Below are 24,888 nucleotides of genomic sequence, written 5' to 3'. Positions count from 1 at the left end.
TTGTTTAAATACTTACTTATCTCATGGTTTACCATTAGTCTGATGGTTTGGGGTTTTTTTTTTGTTTATTTATTCTTATTTTGAGTTTCTTCAGTGGCTAAAAACTAATGGCTACGTACCAGTTGATTTCTTCCCAGGCTGCTATATGGGAGCAAACGTGCAACCACATCACACTGCTCACAGTCCACAAACTTCTTTGCAATAAACTATTTCCAACCTTTCTGTTACATTAAAAACTCTGAAACTGGAAGCTTTTCTTTTTTTAAAGACTTAATTTCAGTATTTTTTCAAGGTTCTTCATAAAAAGCTGGCATCACATCACATAACACCAAAAGACCTTTATCATATGATGAGATTAGATTAATTTGATTTAAAGCTTTTTTTCTTTTTTTCCCCTCCAGCTGACCCCACTTCCCTCTCTAGCTTCCAGAAGCTTTCCATTAGCTGGGCCAAGACTGGTTTAAGTAACTGTGTTGCTATTACCAAGACCCTCCCCTTCTTCATTTCCAGCTATTTAATCAGGTGCACGGTTATATTTGTCTGGAATTCCCCTCTTATTCCAAGAATAAGAAACCTAAGAACTGGCCCCACATCCTTGCTGCCAATTCTCCTAGGCTTCAGTTTATTCAGGATTGCCAATTTAAAAGCACTTATTGGATGTTGCTCAATTGTCACTGCATTTAATAATGGCCTACAAATTCTGATGCAAGCGTGTGCAGGTCTTCAGTTCACAGAACAAAAACATTTCGTGTTTCTCAATGTACACCTTAGCCATCTCCATTTGCAATACTCAAACCACGATTCCCCTTTTCAAACTACTTAAATAAATCTCAGCCTTCAGCCCTGTGAGTCCTGGACTTTTTCCCTTTGTGGCAAAAGAATAAAATGAAAAGTAATAGTAAGAAAGGAGTTGCACAACTGACTGTTCTGTGCAAGTGCTCCTTCCTTCAGCAGGAAGACCTCAAGCCTAGGATTTTATCATTTGAAGAAACAAGATAACATTTCAGTAGCAGCACTAACAACAATAGAGCTTTCAGAATTAAAACTCATTTCCTGGATAACTTCAGAGAACAGTTGGGGAGGAAACCTAACACTTACATTGCTACCAACACAACAGCTCTCTGCACGATACAAACCAAAACCACGCATTTGTCATAGTAGAAGTTGCCTGTTCATTAGCTTATCAGCAACCAAACTGGAAAGAATTGGTTATCTCAGACTGGTTCCTAGCAGTCATGTGTATCTTGCATCATCAACACAACTGACTTCCTTTAAAAAAAATAATCAAGACATTATTTGCTTATTATAAAAGACATTTTCCTTCTCCTCTTGGAGGAGGCCCAACAAAGATCAAAGAATGCACGCTCTCATTTGCAGCAGAACTGTTTTGCAGAAACATTCTTGCAGCACCTACATCCTCCTTTTGGCTGCAGCCAATTTAAGCTTGGTGTCACTGAGGCGTGAACCATTTTCAGCCCTGATGCTGCCACACAGAAGTTCTATGCCTTTCTCAAATCATTTGTCCTGTGATGCACTGAACAGCACTCTTGAAATACAGTTTTCAGGTTTGGGTTTTTTTTGTCAGTGGTATGTGGTTTGTTTTGTTCTTTTAAAGCAAGTTTGGTGAAGATTATCCCCTCAAACTGTCTGGATTTGCTACTGCCTTCCCATTTGAAATGTCACAAGCATTATCAATCCTTTGTGATGATTTTCTTTTTTCCTAGCACTTGCAATCCATTTCTGTGAAGGACAGTATCAAGTGACATCACCGCTGTGCTTGCAACAACTCTAGGCTAGTCCATGTTTCCACTATCCTGCAGAAATAATTTTTATAAGGAGTAACAACACCTCCACAAAAGAGGAAAAATGCAGAGTTTAACGTTCCTTGAGTGATTCAACTGTGTTTCAAGAATGTAATGTAAACACATTATATTTGAGCTCCTTATATTCGACCTCCATTCAGCGTCCCAAATGTATCATGCTCCTTTTGCAGCTATTAGATCACAATCACATTAGTGTTTAATTATGAATATGAATGAAGCACAGCCTCATCTTTCTGCAGTTTATTTTAAAGAAAATGAAGATTAAACTCAGAGTACAAGAGAGGTGTAAATGAGGAATTAACTATTGCATTGTACTGTTGGCTATTTCAATGAAAAAGGCTTGTTCTCTACTGAAGCTCTAATTGAAAGCCAGATTTAAACAAGGTCCAGGCAAAATGTACCAACCCAAAGTAGCACAAGGCAAGCAGAACCTATCAACCTAATGACATTCATTAGCACCCACAGTCTCATCACCTCCAGGCAAAACAATAACAGGCTTCAGAAGATTTCAGAACTGTTTTTTAAATTATTACAAATATGAGACCAAGGTCTAAGGCTACTGAGTTGGTGAGAATACAAAGCAACTCCAAGCTCACTGAAAATGCTTGAGATCTTACTGCTGATTTGTGAGGTGAGGGGCCTGTAGATGCATTACACAGCACAAAGTCTTCAAAAGAGAAATGAGACCCAGTATTTGTAAGAAACCCATCGATTGCTTATCTGTGCTCTTTAATCTTTAAGTGTTAACAACACAAGAATAATGGTCAATACTGGTAATTCTTCAAGACAGTTTCCTCTTCCAGAAACTTGCACACATCTATAACTGGCTTCCAAAAAAGCCCTCCTGCAAAGCAGCAACACCACTTCATTCTCATACAGACCAAACCACGGTCACAGCACTCAGCATCCTGAAAGGGCTGGGGTGTGCTATCAAAATGGCCTCAACTCCTTGTGCGAACACCACCAAGAGATGGGCATTTTGGGCATCTGCTGCAAACAAAAGACCTGATGATTCTTCTGCTTTTTTGCAGCCCAGATTTCCATGCAGTGTCTGTCTTGTGAGTTTCTTGAATGACTTTTTCACAGTGAGCATATGACACAAACAAGGACTTAATTTCAAATTTCTCAGTGAATAACCTTCACAAGATTTCTCTCTGACACTGGTAGATCTAAATTAAGTGAGGCAGAACTTCCCTTACATTTTACTTGAGGGATGCAGCTTGACTTAACTGCAATGGAACTAAGCCTATTTACTCGTAGCAGCGCACTTGGTGACCTTTCCTGCTTTCTGCTTACTAAGAAGAATTGAGTCTTTCATTCATAAACTGAAACTCAGCTTCCAAGTGAAAACTTCTATTCGGCTTAACCAGAAGTTTCAACAGTTACTTCTCTATTTGTGCTTTTGCTGCTTTTACTTACATTTCTAAAAGAAACACTGCAAAAGCAGCGTGAGCTAGGGAAGATGTGAGCCTACATAATGCTGCCAGCTCAGATCCACAAATCTTGCACTTTAACGGGCATGTAAAAACACACATAAAACACAACAAGAAAGGAAGCACAGATTACTCCGAGAAACTAATAAAAGCCTAACCTGACCTTGATATTTGCAGAGCCTGGGAAATCAGCAAAATGCCGACTCAGGTTTTGAGTGACCTTGTACAAAGTAAACAGCAAGTCCATGCTGTATTTCTAAATTGAAAACTAGAAGTAGAAAAAAGGAACAGCCTTCAATTCTTATGGCTTTTCACCTACTATGAAACTAAGTTACTTCCTGTACGTTTCCCTTCAGAAAAGCCGTAAGGAATACAGCAGACGAGGCACGTGGGCTGCTCCCATTGACAGACCCCTGGGCTCAGGAGATCCTCCTTCAGCAGACAGAGGATTCAGTGGCCTGAGGCCCAGCATGTAGCTGTGCCAGTCTGCATCAATGAGAAATAGCCTCCTGCTTCAGCTCCTTTTATTACAAAGAAAGCAAAGTTTACAAAGGTAAGGCAGCACGTTAAATGCGTGCAATCCTACACAAAGACTAGAGTATTAGCTTCAGACAAATAAGAAACCTAAATGGTCGCCCTGGGAAGCAGCAACAGATGAATCCAAAAGCTGATGTCACTGAGCCATACACTGCATAAAATCCAATTTGAAGGCAGGAAACCAGACTGATCCTACAGCTGAACGCAGGCAGGACCTTCTGTCGGTTCAACCAGAGGTCTTCATTTTTGGCACAGCATATTTTCCATAAAGGAGAAAGTTTTCTTGGCCTCTTAACAGCTCTCCAGCAGTGAAGATTGCTGATACACAGCTGTAGTATAAGAGCCAAAGCCTCCTGAGAGGAGATCTCACATGCAGTTTACACACTAAAAACATTCAGTAGGACAAAGGACACAAACACAGAACAGTGCCTTGAAAACTGAGCTGGGAGGAGTTCACTGCATCCATGTCTCATAAATAACCACCTCAGCAGTGGACTCAGACTGAACTGGAAATAAGAATATCTTAAGTGTAGTGATGCTGGAAGAGAAAAATAGTTCAAGTTTGCATGAGACCCACTGGAGAGGAAGGAGTCTGAGGATTCAAGACAGCTGTGCTGACAGCATCCCTTCAGCTTGTCACTGCCCTCAGACTAGCACTCCCATACAATAAGGTCTTACCAGCACTCTTGGAAGGGCTATCTAGGAAAACAGTGAATTTAGGTAGATTTTCCCCGAAAAAATAATTTTAATTCACAACGTTTTTTTTGCAAAGATTATCGTACAGTCTTTGAACACCATCAGCGTGGCTGAAGAAAGCACGTCTCACTTGAACTGTTTAAATTTCTTCCCTCTTTCAGAGGACAACTAAGTCACAAGGTGAACTACATCTTAGCGAGGCTCAAGAACTGGCAACATGATAAGAAATGGCGTTTGTGTGAATGGCAAACTCTAATTACAACAGAAGGTTAAACAGTGCAATACTTCGTGGGACCATAATGTTACTTCCCATCTCCAACCACCCATGCGCTCGTTCAGGATGCCAGCTGGCAGAGCACATCTGTCTGGGGAAAGACACTTCCCTGTCCAGTCCTCTCTTTCAAGGCAAGGCAAACACCACCCACGTTGCCTGAGTAACCCAAAGCACATTGCTCTGCCCGGTCAAAACATTGCTTTCCTCAAGTCGTTGTGCAAGACTCCTCAGCAAATGAAAACGTGTAGGAAAAATGGCCTCTGGAACCATTGGGTCTCTTAGATAAATGGCATTTGGGACAAAATGCTTCAGCTTCCATGGTTCTGATTTGTGTATTCGGAAAACATTCAGTCTATCTTTAACCCACAGAATTATTTATACTCCTAGAGAAAATTAATTTATAATTAATGAACACATACAGACACTGGAGCATTTAATTAAAGGCCTGGACGATGAACAGTAGGCAGCAGTATCTTCAACAAATGAATATTTATATTGTCCAAGAGGAAGCCAGGGAACTTCAGAAAGACTCATCCAAGTGAGGTTGCTGGGCAGTGCAACAGCAGAGATGGTTTGCTGCAACAAATGCCAAGTACAATACAGAAGGAAACAGACTTCTCATGGAAGGGTTGTGCTAGACACTCCTTGAGGAAACACTTCAGCTTCCATGGAAGAGTTCAGTGGGGACTTCAACACAGCTCACAGCTTTCATAAACAAAATAAACATCACTGATGAGACATTTGACTGCAAGGAAGAACAACTAATGCAAACAGTTGGGTAACAGCAGTGCTATCACTTCAGTTTAGAGCACACTATGCAGCACTGAAGCCACCACCTCTTAATAAAGAGACTGAAACTGGGGTAGAGATCAGAATCTGATAGACTAATTGAAGAGAAGAATTTCGTAAGAGACTTACTAAGCAAATGTTATTCAGAAAGCAAGAAAGATTATGGTAAAAGTACAATAGAATGGTTATTGCAAGGAAGACACATAAGTGAGCAAATATTTTCTTTGTATGTTTTGCCACCTGCTGTAATTTGCTGACACAAGGTATCATTAAAGCAAAGAACTTCAAACTTCTCTGCAAGAGGCAGTATCTTTGTAGAGATCAGCGCTCAGAGCAATGAATGGGTAACTCTAACAGGAAAGGCTCTCACGTGCACGATGTCCTGATCACATCCAAATTCCAGACCCTCTGGTGAGATCTTCTCAGTAACTCTCCGTGGAGGATCCAATGAATGTAACTGCTACTCAGCTGCAAGGATGGCTGACACACAGGAGTTCAATGGACTGCGTGTTTCCATCTGCTAAAAGTCACCTCCTTACTTGCACATGTCTTATTAAAGGTCTGCACTGCTGAAGTGCTGAGATAGTTTTGCCTGGATAAAGAGCTGGAGCCAAATACTTTTTCCCTTTTAGAAGGCTTCAGAATGGAGAAGCATCACAGACATGAAAAAAGGGCTCTGTGCTGAGCATATGGCAGCAACTTAATTCCCTTTGAAACACACAGCTACAGAGCAGCAAAGCGGTAACAACCATTCCCAAACTTCAGTGATGTTCTCTTTGTGTGTTTGTTTTTTAATTTGTTTGTTCCATTTGTGGGTTTTGTTTTTGGCTTTTGGGGTTTTTTTTATACAGACCCTGTTTCACCTTGAGCAAAGTCAAATGCTGTCCCGGATACCAAATACTTTAAACAGTTAACACAGAACTTGAACAAGTGAAAATGAATCTCTGCAACTCTAGTGAGCAAAAATCTGTGTTTATTTTAGGCTAATACAATGGGAACAAGAGTTTAATTTCATAACTGCACTCAGAGGCATGCAGCAGAACTAATGGGCTTTTATGAGGGATTTTACAGCCTCCAAATACAAAACTCTGGGCTTTAAGAGACATACACACACCCTTATCCACCAAGCATTGCTCTAAATTGCTCCACAGACTACTGGGTGGGGAAGTCCTTTCTGACAGTGCTATTCAGAGCCAGCGTTACAAATGAATAGAACAATAGCCAAGAAAAATCACTAGTGCACTGATGACGGATTGGTTTAATATGGCAGTGGCTGGTGAATGATTGGACACAGCAGAAGGATAAAAAACAAAATCAAAAATGCAATAGATATCACCATGCTGCTCTCCATTCTGCTCTTCTCTTAAGCTCCTCTGGAAAAGCCAGTAAGCCAGGGAAATCCCTAGCACAGAGAAATTTCTGCAAGGCAAAATGTAACAGCTGGAACTATACTGACAATAAAAGCTTCCTATTCTTAAGCTATCTCAGCAACACATCTCTATTAATTAGCCAAAGATAAATCACCTCTTCCAAGTATGATGGAAAGGGCAGAAAATGCCAGCAACAAGACAGCTGCAAGCAGCACAAGTGTGAGCTGTCAGCCCTGCTCTCAGGCACACATCCACCCACCGGACCATGGTGGCCTATTTGTTTCAGAGCCAAACAGATATAAGATGGACTGAAAGCTCAATACAACTCCACAAGAAACTATTTGGCACATATGACTGCAAAGAGCATTTCCCAGCTTGGAAAGTCACCAAAGGCACAATGGAAGAGGCAGCAGCATGGTTTAAATTGGATGCTGTCATTCTGTCTTTGGATCAATTCAGCCATTAACACCTGAAGTGCTTTATTTCTTCTACCTCCCCATCAAGGCCTGCTGTGGAGAAACAGAAAGCAGCAGGAAGCAAACTGGAGGTTTATGTAGGTGTTCCAGAATTCATACTGAGTAGAGTACCAGCGCTGTAATTTGTAAGCCCTGCAACATCAATCTGCTGCACACAACGCTGGAATAAGGCACCACAAGAACAATAACCAGCATCCTATCTGATGCTTCCAATCATTTGCGCTCCCAAACTTGGAGCTGCCAGCTCTGGAGCTGGCCACAGGCTCCCTTCTCCCTTTGTATTTGCCAATTCAAACATGAAGGGAAGAAAAAGAATCATAATCCCTCTTGGCCTCTCTCAGAGAGCTGCCTCTTGGAGATCCTACTACAGTGACAGCAAATCACCGGCCAACTTTGGCATAGACAGCTCTCAGTAAGTACCCAAAGAGCCGCAGTGCTTTTTAATACAAGTTTGGAGAGGCACCAGAAAGTCTGCCATCGCTGCACAAAGGGAAAGCCATGTGCACACTGCAAGTCTGCCCATCAGCCAGAACCAGAGCAGGGAACAACCCTGGGAGCACTCCCCAGCAGGTAGGAATCAATCAGTGCTTTCCAGAAAGTAGCAGTATTGCACGTTCTGTCATTTAGGAGGCTGCTGTGTTCAAGATTTATGATTCACATAATAGAGTATCAGAGTTGGGTCCACATGCTTTCAAGCTTCTACATACTCAAGCAAGGCAGTATTTCAGTTTTATTTTTTCACACTAAGCATGGCTTGTTACCATGCATATCCTAACACAGAAGCTAGGGAAAGTGGTGCTCGGCAAAGTCTTAAAAAGAAAATACCAGAGCATACAATCTTACCTAAAAACGTTAAACATTAGCTTTTTGATGTTTATCCTCCCTTCTTAGCAAAGAAAAGTCACGCCTGCCCTGAGTTTAAGGCTGGTGTTTTCAAAAGAAAACCAAGGTAGAGAGCAAATATTACTCTAATTAAATAGGACCCGAATCCTTAACTCCTCCCCTTTGAAAATTCCTGCCTAAAGCCCTGCAGAAAAAGTAACCCTTGTGCTAGCGTTTAAGAGCATATGACCAAGCTAACAGCTATTTTTAATTAAAAAGCACTGCTCTGGCTTCCTGAAGAGGTTTTCTGCTGAAGACAAACATTTGCTTCTTAAGCCAGCTTCCAAAGCGGGCGTTATTTGGTGGAGTCAGCTGTTAGCACACTGTGCTTTCCTTGAGACAAAGGTCTCCTAGATAGAACACACAGCTTGCCGGAGCCCCTTTTTGGGGAAAGCCTAAGCCTAAACAAACACAACTGCCATGGGAGCCTCACTCTCCCAGCCAGCAGGAGGAAAATGAGAGGGGAAGGACAGGCCAAGCCGCAGGGCAGCAACAGGGCAGTGCAGGTCTTCCCAAAGTGCCTGAACGTGGGCAAAGCACATCCCCAGCCCCACAGCTCATCCCACAGCTCCCAGGGTGGCACTGCAGGAGGAAACAGCCAAGGGCTTCACTCGATGGAGGATGCAAACCAACCTCTGTTGTACTCTGTCCCTGAAAAGTGACCCAGGCCTAGCACGGGTTCACACTGATCCTCCAGAGCACTGCGCACTGAGCAGGAGCCCTCCTCAGCCAAGACAAACAACAGTGCTTACAGCAAGTGTTACTTCAGTACCCAAAGCCTTCTTGACACAGAGCTCCGTAGGTTAGATCAACACAGTAAACAGGTGCATTTTAAAGACAGCCTTGTTTCTTTATCTGAGTTGTGGTCTGGAATAACTGAGCAGCCCTTATAACCCTGGTCTCACTGGCTCCTTGGAAGGGCACTCTCACCTTCACACGGTTTTACAGTGTGACTACCACCACTTTGTCTGTATCAGCTCACTCGGGAGACCTCTGTGAGTTTTAATTCCTGATCCCAAACAAGAAGTCATGAGCTGGCTGGGATTTTTTCCTAGATTAGCGAGTCAAAAGGATTCACACCAACAAATACCAAAGCTGGTTCAGAGCAATGGTGGCTCAGAGCGGGGAGAGAAACATTCCTCCTCGGAGAGCAGGGAGCCCCTCTGCATGTTTAACTGCTGCAGAACCACAGCATCAAGCACAGTCTTTACATGCCAAAGACATTAGCCAGGATTTGGGGCCATTTTGAATCAAATCACACTCAAAGCACACCCAGTTCTCTGGCCTGCCAGGCAAAGAACAGACTTTATCTTTTACAAAAGTATCTATTTCTGAGAAATCGGTGACAGTGTCTTGAGAGGACACCATTTTTTTGGTCAGGACCAATGTTTAAGACTGGGACGAGATAAAGTCATACTTCAAAAACAACAACAACAAAAACAACAACAAAAAACCCACCACAATTAACATTCCACAACAGAAAAAATCTGGGGCAGCTGCACAAAAGCAAGTCCAGGATCGTCCTGCCAATTACAGATTTAGGAGGCTGACAGTCACTGCAATCCTATGAAATATGAGAACTTTGCAGGTGACAAAAACATCAGTGACAGCAGGAATTCCTCATCATTATTGAAAGGCAAGATTTTATCTCTCCGGAAAAAGCAGCAAACGAGAAGGAGAAGGCACACACTGCAACAAAGGAGGAGCAGTGGGCTCTGTGAGAGGCGTAGGAAATCAGACGAAAAGCAAACAGTCTCTCAAAAGCTGGATTCCAGTACCAAACAGAGGAAACATTCGAAAAATGCGTGCTTATGTAGTCCAGCCTACCACCTGTCAGAGAGCCACAAGAGGCAGATGGTTACCAAAAGGAACTGTAACAGATTCCATTTCAATGGAGGATACTTTAGTACTGCTTTACACAGAACTGTTCTTCACCGGATGGGATGGAGGCTTTTCATTTCCACTGCTGCACTATAAGCACTCATTAGGACAGACACCTTAAGAGTTGTTTGCTCAGTTCTCCCTTCTTCACTAGCCTCAAAGATGATTTACAATGTTATAAACCGTGTTTGTGCAAAAGATGGACCAGCACTTCTACTACATTTCCTTATTGCTGGGTAACTCATTTTTATTGTAGCTTACTGCTACCAGAACCAGCTGCAAAGTTAACCTTGAGAAAGTCACGTCTCTCCAAATCTACTCCAGTAGTCCTCACCTCCAGTCTGGATGCATACAGCTATCCTGCATCATCCCGGTCATTCATGAAGAAAGAGACTGAAGTCAGTTCAAAGAAAACTTTCAAAGCTTACACCTCTGAGATGTCATGAAACACCATCACTTGCCCACACGTTTACTGGGCAAAAGGAAAGTGATGAACGTTATAAATGAATTCTTAAAAGCCAGTGGGCAAGGAGCGTTTCAGGGCACAGGCTTTTATGTAAAGCAACAAACAGAAAGCCCCAAATAAAGCCCTCTATAAACACTCAGACCAGCAGTAACACTGCAGAGGAATGCTATTGCTAAGGCATCCTGTGGACAAGGGCACAGTGCTACTGCCCTACATATTTCAGACATGACGACGTGAACATGCATAGCTACTTCTTAAGACACTCATGTTTTAGTTCAAGCACCAAAACTGGTGCTGTTCGTTTTGGACAAGATAACTCAACTCCCAGGAGACTCTAATGTTGATAGTTCAAGCAGCTAAACCACTGTTTCCTCAACTGTGAGACCAGTTTTAGCTCTCAACTGACCTGATTCTTAAAGTCTATGAAGTCAACGGCCTTGAGAAGCCATTATCTAAAACCACTGCTGCGTTGATAACCTTAACTTCACCATAAACAAAGGAAATTCTCAGAAAAAAGGATTCAATTAAATTGTTTTAGAAAGCCATGGGAATATAAAGCTTGGTGAGTTCCTCCTCCCAGGGTTTCACAGGAGAGAAGCATCGTTCACGCATGTACAATTCTCTGGATAGACTGCACAGACAAAAGTAAGATAGCCTAAAACTTGGCCGCAACACTGGCAATTTGTCTTAATGTTAGTCGTAAGACCAGAAGAGGCTCAGAGGGAGAACCATCAACTGCACTGCAAAGTGCTTCAGTGATTAATCAGAGAGAGAATCTACCACAAAACCAAACAGAATCACAGCCCTTTACCACCATGGCCTCTTCCAGGTGCAGAAGTCATCCCTGGTTGACAGCAGCCACCCACCCAAACCCTGTAAACCAAGCTAAGTTTATGGCACTTTCACAAATCAAAGAAACCCCTGGCACATTTTAAACTCACACTGTACACATTCGTAATCCATTATCTCCCTCCACCATGCTTCAGGAACAACCCTGAGATTGGTCTGTTACTGACATGTTGGAAGCCACATCAAGGTTTATAATTCCTGTGGCATGGAGCAAGACTTTAGGAAACACTGAATGATTTCTGGCTCTGCACCCAAACTCTTCATGCTTTCATTTGCAAGCAAGCCTTACCAACTTCAAATAGAGACGCGGTGTAGAAGAATGGCACTTGCTCATTAAGAGGAAGACTCACTTTCTCCTGTTTACATCTAGTTTCAAAGAGCTATGCAAGCAGTGCTGCATTTCTCTCCCTTATGTGGTTTTAACTTCACTTAAGAACATCCCATTTTAAAGTTAATGGGGGTTCTTAAGTACCAGGTCTCCTTGACAGTCAAGGACACAGTTTTTAATGAGATCGATGCTTTCCAAGGAGAAAAAACCTGAAAATTTGGTCTCTAGTAGTCAAACTCCCCACACTACATTTGTCTGAGCTACCAATCACTACACATGTTCCGATATCAAACACAGTATTTTCTAGGTAGAGAGAAGAATGTCCTCTAAGTTCTTCAGAACTAATGGAGCTCATTCAGGCTTAGCTCCAAAACAAATATCCCAATTTACTTACTGAAAGAAAAAATGCACATTGCAATATGGACTCCATTTGCCAGTTTTAAGGTTGTTCCATTTCCTATGATTTTAAAAGAAGAGTTCTACCCAACTGAAAGTGTGCCAGCTAAGAATGACTAACATGATTTAAAAGAAAGAAAAAAGGAAAAACCCACAAAACCGGAGGTATTTGTTTATTTCTGAGGTATGGGGACATTTTGTGACTAAAGATGACACTGAATTTCCTGTAAGCTACTTCCTTACATCACGCATAATGCTTTCTTGAAATACATATTTTCCCCTGCTACAGACATACTCAGAATAAAGCAGACTCACTTAGGAAGCAAAAGTAGCTTTGCTTGTCAAAGAACTCCAGATAAAAATTAGCCAGAGCAGACAAACAGCAGTAGCAAAAGCGTAAGCTTCTCATGCATCAGATTCTCTTCCCTCCCTTTTTCCACCCATGTTTTCTTGCAGACTGCTTCAGCTCTTCAGCAGTGCTATCTACATAAGGATTATTATCTCACATTAAAAACAAAATGTATCAGGAAATCACTAATGAAAAACTTGAAATAGCAAATCCATGGTTTGTGCTTTTGTAAAATACACACCCTCTTACAAACTAATCCAACAAGCAGAAGCACAGCTCAGAGTTGCGCTGCATGGTGCCTGAAGAATCACACCACTTCTCTGTCAAAATCATGTGCACATAAGCCTGTAATGCTGAATAGTGCAGTGGGAAATGTCTTGTAATGTGGTAGCTTTGATGCAAACAATCTTGCTCTAAAGGCTTCACTGACATCTGTGCCTCAGACTGCCGAACAAGGACAGATGTGAGCTACGCTCAGCCTTTTGCAACTTGCATTGCATGTTGGGAAGAGGCCAGAAGTCCCACGTTCCATTCCTGTGAAGCGTGCCCCGATCACACAGGAATGATGCCTATCGTACGTACCTGTCCACTGCGGTGGGCAGCGGCAATTGTAGGTGTTCACGCCGTCCACACATATACCCCCATTTTGGCAATTGTGATTTGGGCAGTCATCAACGTTCTTCTCACAGATGCTCCCCTCGAAACCTGTTCAAAGCAGAAACAAAGCAGACTGAAATGGGCCTTCCAGTCTCTTTTGAAAGGGAATTCATCCTTTATGCAGCTTCCTCCACCACCCTCGTTTTTTCCCCCTCCCTTAAAGACTTGTCCTGTTAACCCAACCCGGATGAACCAGGACATAGCAAGCTGACCATAGACTTCACTGAATGCCTCTGCTGATGGCATGTAGGTCAGATTACACAGAGCACCATTCCGGACAAGTTCTTCCTGTAATGAAAAGGTACTTAGCGTTCACTTTGTGAATACCCCAGGATTGTTTATATGCTATGGCTCCATCAAGGTAGATCACATATGCTTTGAAAATGAGCTTCCAAATTCCTGATCTGGCCCTGTTCAGCATCAGGAAAAAATCAGTCCATCAACACATTAGCCACTGCCCAATCAGTGCTGATAAATTAAGCCTTGACTAAAAAGCAGAAGAAACCAGATGCTGAAAATCAAAGTTCCTCATGAACACAGTCACACTCTACCATGCTAGAATTATTTTTCCCCTTTAAGTAAGGCAGCTGTCAGTAATCCATCTTCCCCTCGATTTCACCTGCTGCTTTACCTCACGCTTCATTAAACAAACCTGCCACTTCTGCTGGTGAGATAGCTACTTATCAAAGCACAAGTGGATGCATGCTAGTGTGGATGAAGTAAGTGGTTCCAGAACACATGCATTAATTTAAAACATCAGCTTTGCTTCTTCACTGCTTTGGAATGTAGTATTAACTTGACACAGCCCTGTCATCTAAATCTATGCTTTAACCCCCCTCCACTTTTGATGTCCTGTTCCAGAAAGTTCTTTAACATCTGCATCATGTTACACAAGCCCTCTAAGCAACATCTGATCCTCTACAGAGCCTGCTATGTGGCAGACGAGTCTGAGGCTGTAAAGCTCTGAAGCTACTTCTCCAGATGATGGTTGCTCCCAAGACTGCTGCTCCTGAGACAATTCATTCATGCCCACTCCCACCTTCTGAGCTTCTCCAGTAACGCAGGGAAGTGTTGGAAGAAAAGAGGAGCATTGCTGCTAAACCATATCAAATGGACTGTCACCTAGCAGCAAGGAAGAACAGACTCAACATAAAGGTACCTGCAGCATTACCCTCTCTCAAATACCTTCTCACCTTCACCCAAAGAGCCTGCCAATTTCATCACAGTGGGGTAAGTTAAATTGAGAAGAAAAAAAACCAAAACAACAACATTTAGACTGAATCTGTATCCTCACAGCAGTGTCTTCCTGGCAAAAGCTGTATCAGCTTGCTTTTGTGACTGAGGAGAATTATCCCGCTGACCACAGATTGCACTCATGCCAACAGCATGATTAGTATGGATAGACATCCAGAACAACAAGCCAGAAAGGTTTAAGCTCCTATCTCCTCAGCTTGGAGGATGTGAAGACTAGTCCTGCTTCCTCGCGTGTAATAAACAAGTTCCCAACATCAGGCATCTATTTAGAACTATCTATTTAAAACACTGCAATACTGCAATCCACCTAATTTGTGAATAAAGCTGCTCTAGGGAAATTTAGCTTTCACTCTTAAAATCAGCCCTTTAGAGTCACAGTTGTTTGGGCCGAAGCACTGACATTGGAGCATGATGTGCACAAAGATGCTGAGACACAAACTTTTCCCAAGCTGGGTCCAAGGACCTGATTTCGTAGTTACATCATCCGAGTTTTTTCCAGAAAGCCAAGGAGTTCTGATGTATTTGGACACCTGATGCTGCTTCCTGCTTCCCCCTGTGCTGGGATTAACACACTGCCCTTTGCTTTCCGCACAAGAGCAGCCTGCAACCCATAACCTTACTTACATCTCCAAGCACAGCCAACCGCAGAATGAGAACCACCAGGGGAAAAGTGTTCCCACTGTTAACAGCATGTTCTGCCTCCTCTAGCACACGGAGGGATACAAGTAGATAAGTTTACTCCTATGTCTACATCAGCAACCTCCAACCCACCCCCAGCACCATACGTGCAGTTGTCTCTGAATACTAAAAGCAGATATTAACATCAAGTTGGAAGTTGGATTTCCTGCTGCACCTCTGGCCATGGCTGCTGGACACCCCCTTGCTGCACGGGGCAGTTTGATGCTCCACCGTGGCACGGTGTGAGCTTACTTCCTCTTCCCAGGAAGTGTTGCAGCTCTCGTAAACAGCCTGTTCTGGCCTGACAGATAGCTTCCTGAACAAGCCCTTGGAATTCCCTAGGGTCCTTATCTTAGTTAATGGCTAATTATTTTGATGGATAACAATGAATAATCACTTTCCCAGCTAAGAACTTCCTCTATTGACTTGTTTAACATTCCACTGAAGGTTAGTTGCCAAATGAACTCCTTTTTTGTCCAATATTTATAACTACGAGCTCATTCTTATATTGAAAGGACTTGCTAGTGCTGCAGGTTAAGTCCCTTTCACAGGAGTACTTTTTGCTATGACTGTTATGACTGACCCAGCCTGCCTACTTGTCTACACTTTTGTCTTATCTAAAAATCAGTGAAGCCCAGAGGAAAGGCAATTACGCTACACAGACAAATTAAGCAGTTGCCTTTCAGACAGATACAACACTGACAGCATCTCACCACTTACACTTGCCACAAATGCTGACTTTTTCCTAGTACACGTGACTTCATGAATTTCCTCATGGAAGATCTGTGTAAACCCACAACCAAAATGGGAACCTGAGAGTTGAAAAGCATCAGCTTGGCTATATTGTACATACACAGCACTTGAAACAGTGGAAGAAAAAGAAAGGTGCTGAGACAGTGTAACTCCAGGTCATAGTTTTTCTCCCTATTTCAAACCTCTCATCTTCAAATACTTGTATTTACACAAAATGAAGTTCATTCAGAAGCAAAGAAGAAAATTTCTAGGGGAAGCAGAAATTGATTTCAGTGCCAGTCCAGGAGTAATTTAATTATGCTTAACGTTCAATTCAGGCACAATCAGTTCCTTCAAAACAGCTTCAGAGATCAGAAGACACAAAAGTCATTTTGAAGACCATTCCAGATGTAACTGCTTCCTGCCACTGCATCCCTAGTGCTGAGCTCTGGTAACATCTTCACACAGCCCAGAAAGAAGGGCTAGAGCAATTCCTTTTATAGTCACATTATTACGGGCACTGCTCCAATTCAGAGAGGGAGTCTAAAGAGGAATTCCTAGCCCACAATCTTGGCACTGTCTTCCAGACGAGCAGGACTTGTTCACTTCTTCCCTGGGCGTGACAGGCCACTGCTTCCAGCACTCCAGAGGTGTCACAGTAAATAGGGCACTGCAAAGGGAAGGAAGTGGCTCGGAGCCTTGCTTTTATCTTACAGTTTAACATCAGCAGCGTGGCCCCCTTCAGCCCCTTTCTCTCTTCTTTTTTTTTTTGTTTCCCCCTCCTGTTTTTCAAATGATTTGTTTTAAAAATGAAATCAGCAAAACAACACAGCCAACTTAAACAAATACAGGAAACACAGAAGTGAAGGCTCTCAAAGCAGCACTAACTCACCCCCTCTCTACAAGTTGTGTTACAAGTCCAAAAAGGCAAATTTGAATCCAAAACCTCTGTGGGCAGTGTGGGTGCGTAATTGTTACTATAGCAATCTCATTTCTCTTTTCTGAGCATCCTTGAACCAGCCCACACACTCTTCTGGGGAAAATGTGCTCCTACTCAGACGTGCATCTCTGTAAAAGTGACAAAAGCATCCTGCCTTATCAGCATCAAGCCCTGCAGACTTCACCTCTCTCTCCTCTTCCCCCCACCAAGATGTTTCTGCATCAGATGTTACATTTCCCACACTGGCTAAACAGATCTTAGAAAATTCTCAACATCAAGGAGAAGGTCTCCAAGAAGTACTCTTCACAACTTCAGTTCTAAATGCTTCAACACAACCTCAGCTAATCCTCATGAGAACGCAGTGAATTCAGCATCCATGACAGCTACATCTTTTATATAAATAACAACAGCAAAAAAATGTTGAAGGGAGGAGGGCTTAGCTCTCTACATTACCACACACTAACTGTTCGTGTGCCAGACTGCAATACAGTTAAGTGGAAGTCTAGTCAAAGGCATTTCCAAACAATCAGTTTCCCAGGGACTGAATTACACAGTAAAAAATACCGACCTACACAAAAAACAAAACAAACCCCCAAAAATGATATGCAAAGAATTGTATGAGTATTAGGTGGGGATGAGACTGCCAGGGTGCTAAGCAGGTGTTCCCAGAGCCCTCTCAGCAGTACACACAGCATCAATACAGCCCATGGTACTGAGTAATGCTACCCCTGTCGTGGATGAACTCAGAGCAGACAACAGCATCGGAAAATACATTAAAAATAATTTACCAGGAAGTATTACAGGGCAGAAAGGTTGTAGTGAGTTGGAAATAATATGCTGTCAGACTTGGAAATACTGGAGGAGGAAAAGAAAGAAAAGGAAACTAACGTGCTTTAGGGATAGGGACTGAGAAGGAAAGACAAATATTCACCTTCATTCAAGCACTGAAGTTAACCCTCTCTGACATGAAACATGTCTCTACAGGGGCTATGTTACCAGAGTCTGTATCAGGACATACTCTGACCTTGAATACGTGTTAGTTTTTACTTATTTAACACTCTGCCTCCAATTGGGTTCCAAAGAAATCTGCTGTTTTCTGGCTGTGATCCAACCAGTCCCATCACTTACCCACCCATTATACCTCTTCTTTTCACACCATAAAGTACTGACACCCAGAAAGTTAAGCTCCTAACCGAGCTTCTGTCATGATTCTATGTTTGTTTTTTTTTGTTTGTTTGTTTTCAGTATTGCACATCAAAACATCATGTAGTGTACGGGGCATTAAAGTGTTAATGCTCCAATTCCAGGTACCTATCCCTGTACATTACAGCAGTCACGGGATCTGGCCCTTCTGGGTGGGGGGCGCTCTCTTACTGCCCAGCAGTGGGTGCTGGAGAGTGCTTTCCTAGCTGTTCCAAGCTCTTCAGGTTTTACTCATTCTCGGGAACTCTCTCTTTCCTATCTTGTTTGATTTATTAGTCTCAATTTCAATTAAATTGTATTATATTGTGTTATCTTGTATTCCGGTATCATAGTAAAATAAGTTTTCCTCCATAGATTGTTGCTGCTTTTTTTTTTTCTCCCTTCCTTCCCATTCTGTGGGCCTGAGGAGGGGGGGAGGCAGGAGCCTACTGCCCTCCCTTGTCACAGGCATAGATTGATCTAGTCAACTCCGTGACAGCTTCCCACTTGATATTTTGCCCCTCAGCCTTACATTACAGAGACAAACACTCCCAGGGAGAAGTTTTCAGAAGGACATAGAGAGCAATGCAGTGACAAGGCTACAAAACCAAGCACTTGCAATAAGCAGCACTTACCTGGCAGACAGTTGCACTCAAAGGTGAAGTCACTTGTTTGGTGACAAGTTCCTCCATTCATACAGGGTGATGGAGAACACGGCACATAGGTGCTCTCGCAGCGATGCCCTGTATAGCCTGGCTTGCACTGGCACCGGAATGAACCATGCAGATTGATACAGGTCCCACCATGATGACAAAGGCCTGAGGTGGCACATTCGTTCACATCTATCTCACATTTCTGGCCAGTGTAGCCAGACTGACAGATGCAAGAGAACTTATGTCCAGACACAGTACACGTACTTCCATTGGCACAAGGTTGAGAGGTACAGGCATCAATCCACTGACAGTCCTTTCCTGTAGGATGAAGACATAAGAAATTAATATGGAAAACAGTTCCACACATCATGCTTCAAGCTACCCCCCCCCCCCCCCAAAAAAAAAAAAAAGGCTGTGTACTACATCTTAACCTAAACCATGTACGTAAAGTGATCACAGGAATTATTTTACAATATCTGAAACAAAATATCTGCAGGTTACAGGAGAAAGTCTGTAACCTATTTATACATTACCAGCAAGATATAGAACTCTGTGATTTATAAAAATAACCCATGACCTGAAATCGTACCACACTGCCAGTCACTCTCTTGTTCTACTTTCCCTTCAAGAAAGGAAGGTGGGAATTTCCGTGCTTCTCCTCAGGCAACCAATTAACATTTTCCCACTGAAAGATTTTGCTGGCCAAATTGACTTCATTTTCTCTAGAAGGTAGATTGTGAATTAAAATTGTAACCGCCATTTCAGAATAGCTTCTACAGTCAGTTTTCCCACGGGGACAGCCCCACAAGACATAAATATCTTTCTGTTTACGTGTAAAGGGTATGGAGCTTGACTTTCTCTCCCCACCCCCTTTAGCTCTTATTTTTTATTTTTATCATGAAGTCATTTGGACTTGATCTTATTTCCTGTGCTTGAGCTATTAAATTTGAGAGCACCTCAACTGCCCCCAAATGTTCTAGGACTGGGGAATTCACAACTGAGGGGGTCTTAAGGCACAAATGCAGAATCCCACCTGTGTAACCTGGAGGACAGACACACTCGTACGTTTCCTGGCTGTGAGGATGACACGTTCCTCCGTTCAGGCAGGGCTGGGACACATAGCAGATGTGTGATTCAGAGTATTGACAGTCCTCTCCTGTGAACCCTGGAGCACATTTGCAGGTGGCCTTTCCTATCAGAGACGTGGTTTCACAGGTTCCCCCATTCTTACACGTATTGCTTTCACAGGGGTTCCTGTACTGGCAGTAGTCTCCAAGATAGCCCTCTCGACACCTGCAGTAGAAAAGAAATTATCTGTAGTACATTCACCTTAAGCTTTGGTATCATGGCAAGACATCAAGAACGAAGTCCGCCTACCATTTAAGTTCTCTGAATTTGCCATAACTGACAGTAACACTGACAGTCCCAGATGATAAAGCTATAGATGTGGCACACGAGGCCTTTCTCCAGGATTGAGCAATATTACGGAAACAACTGAGAACTGAAGTTCAAACTCTGAAATCATTCACTACAATACAAGCCAGTACTGCCTACAATCGCAGTTGCATTTGACATCAGAACAACTTCTCATACTTCCCTCCAAAACCTCAGTACAAACCCAAGGGCTAAAGAACTGCTGAGTAACGACCAACTCCTTGCACCCGTCCCCGTTCTAATCAGCATCCTTTTTCAAAACAAAATCTCGCGCTTTCAGAAACAGGAATTAACAGCCATCTCCCAGAACACTTGTAAAGCCTGTCTGAGGGCAGCGTCTGAGGGCCTCAGGATTCTGAGCACATCCCTTCCCTCAGCACTCCCGTGAGACAGGAACACCGTGCTATCCTCCTGCTGATAGCAAACGTGGGACTGCGACGTGCAGCAGCCTGCCCTGGGTGAGCAGCACCAGCACTGCAGGCAGGTCTCCCACGCCCCTGGTGAGCGCCCTGACTGCAAGGTCACTGTTCCTCCCTCTCCCACAGCAAAGAGAATACACACACACACGCACACTATCTATAATAACCAGGGTAATATTTTATACAAAGATCTGCGATTACAGAATAATTGCAGTTATTTCTCTCTAACCTAAACTTATGTCAATACAGTCTGACTGTGCTTGGCAGCTGCAATCCATCTTTTAACTGGCCTTTGTACCACAAATTTTCCATTTGATTTCCAGCGATACAGGACCCAGCCTGCAAACATCACCTCTGTGCCACCCCCTCCCATTTGTTTCTTCCAGGCAGCAGAAAGCTGCAAGATGGTAACGCTGGATAAAAACCACTGCCTTAACACACATAAAACGTGACCGTTCTCTTGCTGCTTTTTCTGCAGAGCACAGCTGCATGCTTTTACTGCTAAGAAACTTAAGACACACACAGCCTGTGAAAGAGGACACGCATTTCACCGCACAGATTGAGAGAAGAACATCAGCTATGCTTTCCTCCAGAACAACACAGATGCAATTATTAAATCAGTGAGTTATTCACATCCAAAGAGAGCTCCAAGAAATGCATGAAGTCTCCAGCTAGCCCCAAGACAAGAATGTAACAGTGAAGCCTTTTCCTTAAGCATTTCAGAATGCACGGTGGATAATAAGCCTTAAAATTGAGTTTAAATCAAGGAATGGCCATGAAGCTCTGTTTCCAGAGGGGCCACACTACGGGGGCCTGCTCTCATTCCTCTGCTATTTAACACTTCTATCAATGAATAACAAAGGAAAACATCAATGCTGATCAAACTCGAAGGTGAAAGAGAACACAGGTTCTTGACAGAGGAGCACAGACTGCTTAACAAGCCAGTTCCAATGTGAAATATACTGTAGCACTGCAAAGTCACATCTCTACAAACAAAACACCATAAAACATCCTCCCCAAAATGGGATACTGATGAAGGAAAGACTGGCTTGCTCAGGGTTCCCAATGGGCAGTAAATGAGATTATGAGACCTGATGTCTGCAAGCACAACCACTGTATTGGTTTTGGTGTCTCCTCTTTATGAGGGAAGGACTGAAATGGATTCAAAGAAGCCAACAGTAGTGATCAACAGAAATTTGGGCACCAAGAAAAGCTTGGGTCTGTATACCAAAAGGAAAAGGAAAGGAGACAGTTAATCAAAAGCTCCGAGTCCCCATAAAGAAACTAAGGTTCAAGAACGGATCCTAGTCTGAAAGATACACATACAATAAGACATGGAAGTCAGAAGTTCAAGCTACATAAATCCCAATTAGAAATCAGATAAAAACTTTATTTTCAGACACGGCCTTGCATAGTCTCTCAGCAGTGGAGAGAAACAACTGGAACAAGGCATTTAAGGCTGCAGTGGAATTTCTCCATCACTCATGCTTGTTTAAAAGCACACCAGGATTGGCTGCTGCGGGAAGAGCACGCACGCTAGTTCAAACACAGCTATTCAGAGACGCTATTATCTGAGTTACGCAACAGGTCGTTACTCGATGACCACAACTGTTTTTTCTCATGTTAAAATGTATTAACCAGCTTTAGCTGCACGGTGAAAGCAACTAAGTCATATAATAGATGTGCGTAATCATAATTTACTATTCTCCACACCCAAATTAGGCTCCTTTCACCATGCAGCAATACTTTCAACTTCATACCCAAGAACAGACATGAAAGAGCAGCTTTTGCAGGGCAAAGCAGGATTAAAAGAGCCTGCAAGCACTGAGACAGTGCCATTTGCAGACCGTCCTCTGCCTCGTGCCATCCTCGCTGTAACAGCTGGAGGCTTGCAGCACTAGCTGCTGCCACAGGGAAGCAGAGGGAAGGCAAACTGTGCATCCAAGGCCTAGAACACGGCTGTTCTATAAATCTGCCATTGCAAATGTTCAGACAGAACTCAGTCTGAACAGCAGCAGGCTGCAGCACGGCTGTGCAGGAGCTGCATCACACAGATCTGGCACCCAGTTGGCACAGCTGTGCCAGAAGCTGCGCGACGGCACAACTCCCACAGCATTCACAGCTGCACTGTGTGCACAGTTCTGCTCTGAGCCTGTCCACATGGCTACAGCCACATCATCATTCTGGACATCTAGACACAATTAATCAATGGACAATGTCAAATGGAACTTCAGTCCCAGAAGGCTCGCAAGATTTCAGTATTGGGATTCCTGGTTGTACCGTGGCTGAGGATTTGGGCAGCTTAATGGCACACCAGGATCCAAAGCAGATGGGATCTGTTTGCTTTCTCTCATGAAAGAAAGAGCAACAAAGCAGAGCTTCTCAGCACCCCTCCTAGGACATCTCATCAGGCAAACAAGAGGCTTCCAACACTCCTACCCGCTCCAACAAACACAAAACCGACCAAAACACACCTAGAAGATAAACCCTGAAACGCCTTTTCATTTGAAGGCTGTAGATAGAACAAAATAGAAAGTCTAGAGAACATCCCATGTTTTCTTCATAAGCAAATAAACCACCTCTGGAAGCTCCTCTCCCACCCAGCCCAGCATTCAGGGACAGGCTAAGCACACCTAACTGCCACCTCCAGGTAGCAGGGAGCACAAATGCTGGTTAAGAGCAGTGCTGGTAAGCTCCGACAGGAGGGCTGAGACTTGTGCTCCATGCCAACACATCACCCACAGCTGGCCCTGAACTCCCTATGTAGCCATTCTGGTGCAAAGGGACATGGTTTAGTGGGCAATATTGGTGGTGCATGGATGGCTGGAGTAGATGATCTTTAGAGGTCTTTTCCAACCTTTGTGATTCTACGGTTTGGTAAAAACAGAGGAGTGCTCCAAGACCAGGCTTGTTTCAGGATCTTTTGAGGCTAATCAGAAAAACATGCACTCCAACAGGGAACAGCAAAAGCTCTTTTAATTTAAGCTCTTTACTTCCAGATAAGGCACAGCCTTACAGAATATGCCAGAGAGAACGCGTCTCCCTGTGGAAAGCTGCTAAGTCAGGTATACCCAGCCCTCATCCCCACCGTTTTTCTCTCCTTATTAAGCGCTCAATCACACAGTTATGCAACTTTCCCCTCCAGCAATCCAACACAATCCTTTCTGAACATTAAACAACAGAAAACCTGCAGTCCAGATTTTCAGCCGTATCTCCTGTCAACAGCACTTCTACTGCGACTCAGTTCTAAGTGCTGGTGTTGCCCCCCCATTCATGTTGGGCACTGAATGGTCTCTATAAAAACAGAGGGAAACACTGAACAAGACCAGACTTCTGAAAGGACACCATTATCCTCTACTCTGTTCAGAACCCCAGCAGCACTCCAGCTTCCCGCTACTCCTCTTTAGTTCTCATCCCATCTCTTTAGGAAGAAAATAAAAAACCACCTAACAGCCCAACCACTTGCCTACAGTGCAGCTTCAAATTGTAGCAGCTTGCGTCAGCTCCAAGTGACATGCTCAGAACAGGAAACCAAATCGTTGCCAAATCAGAGCCACTGTTTTCCCTCAGTTTTCCATCTAACACTCAGAAAAAGAAACAGGAAGATGAAGTTTGTTCTGGCGCTTTTGGAGAGACATGAGCTCTCTAACCTACTTCAACAGGAATTTAATCTTTTAAGAACAAATTTCACATACAACTTAATTCAAATCATCATTTCTGAAAGCTGGAGAGTTTGAAATGGGAAAATGTCCTGTGGGCTGCATCAGCTATGCAGCTGCTTCTAATTAAAGCTTCTCCTTTACTCTCTCTGGGCTACTTTCCAGCACAAATACTTTAGTTGGAGCTCAACCCATTTTTTTCTTCCTTTTCAGCTCCAGCCTGCCTTTGCCTCAGTGCAGGCTCTCATGGAGCTAAACAAGAGGTGTAAAAACAAAAATGAAGGTATTCATTCAAATCTGAAGTATCCGCATACCTACAAAGCTGCATTCTGTCTGACTAGCGCTACAAAGTGAAAGCTGGAGACTCCCAAAAGCTGCATTTTTTGGCTCTTCTGCTATGAAAGTACACTGAATTAACCCCCGATATTTAGCTCTCTTTTCCTTTGAAAAAGCTCCTGGAAAATACGTCTGCTCTGGTGGACAAGCCTTCTCACCTGCCACGTTATATCTGCCTGCTCACATTCATCAGCTCAGCCTCTACAGTTGCGCTCACAAGCAGCTTTAACCACGCTACCAGATGTTTGACTGTCATGGGAGTTTCCTATTCGGGCCCAGTGATATCATCTGGAGATGCACAGAAGGAAGCAGATGGCTTTAATTTGAAACGTGAAGGGAAGAATTTCCTCGTAGTTTTGCTTCCACCCCCACCAGCCCAACACTCCCCTCAATTC

General features: G+C 43.3%; 1 protein-coding gene across 1 annotated transcript in view; it reads right to left on the bottom strand.

Annotated features, from left to right (window-relative positions):
- NOTCH2 (notch receptor 2) overlaps window positions 1-24,888 on the bottom strand; it is an 80,328-nt gene that overhangs the window by 42,605 nt on the left and 12,835 nt on the right. Inside the window, exons 3-5 of the mRNA XM_048944215.1 lie at window positions 19,679-19,938; window positions 18,628-18,963; window positions 13,132-13,254 (exon numbers count right to left, since the gene is read on the bottom strand). Coding sequence (XP_048800172.1) covers window positions 13,132-13,254; window positions 18,628-18,963; window positions 19,679-19,938 — 719 coding nt within the window. The remainder of the gene's footprint in view (window positions 1-13,131; window positions 13,255-18,627; window positions 18,964-19,678; window positions 19,939-24,888) is intronic.

The sequence above is a fragment of the Lagopus muta genome, chromosome 5, assembly GCF_023343835.1.
Source record: "Lagopus muta isolate bLagMut1 chromosome 5, bLagMut1 primary, whole genome shotgun sequence".
In the NCBI taxonomy this organism is placed as follows: Eukaryota; Metazoa; Chordata; class Aves; order Galliformes; family Phasianidae; genus Lagopus; species Lagopus muta.
The sequence above is the reverse complement of the archived record's forward strand: the minus strand, read 5'-3'. Positions and strand labels throughout refer to the sequence as shown.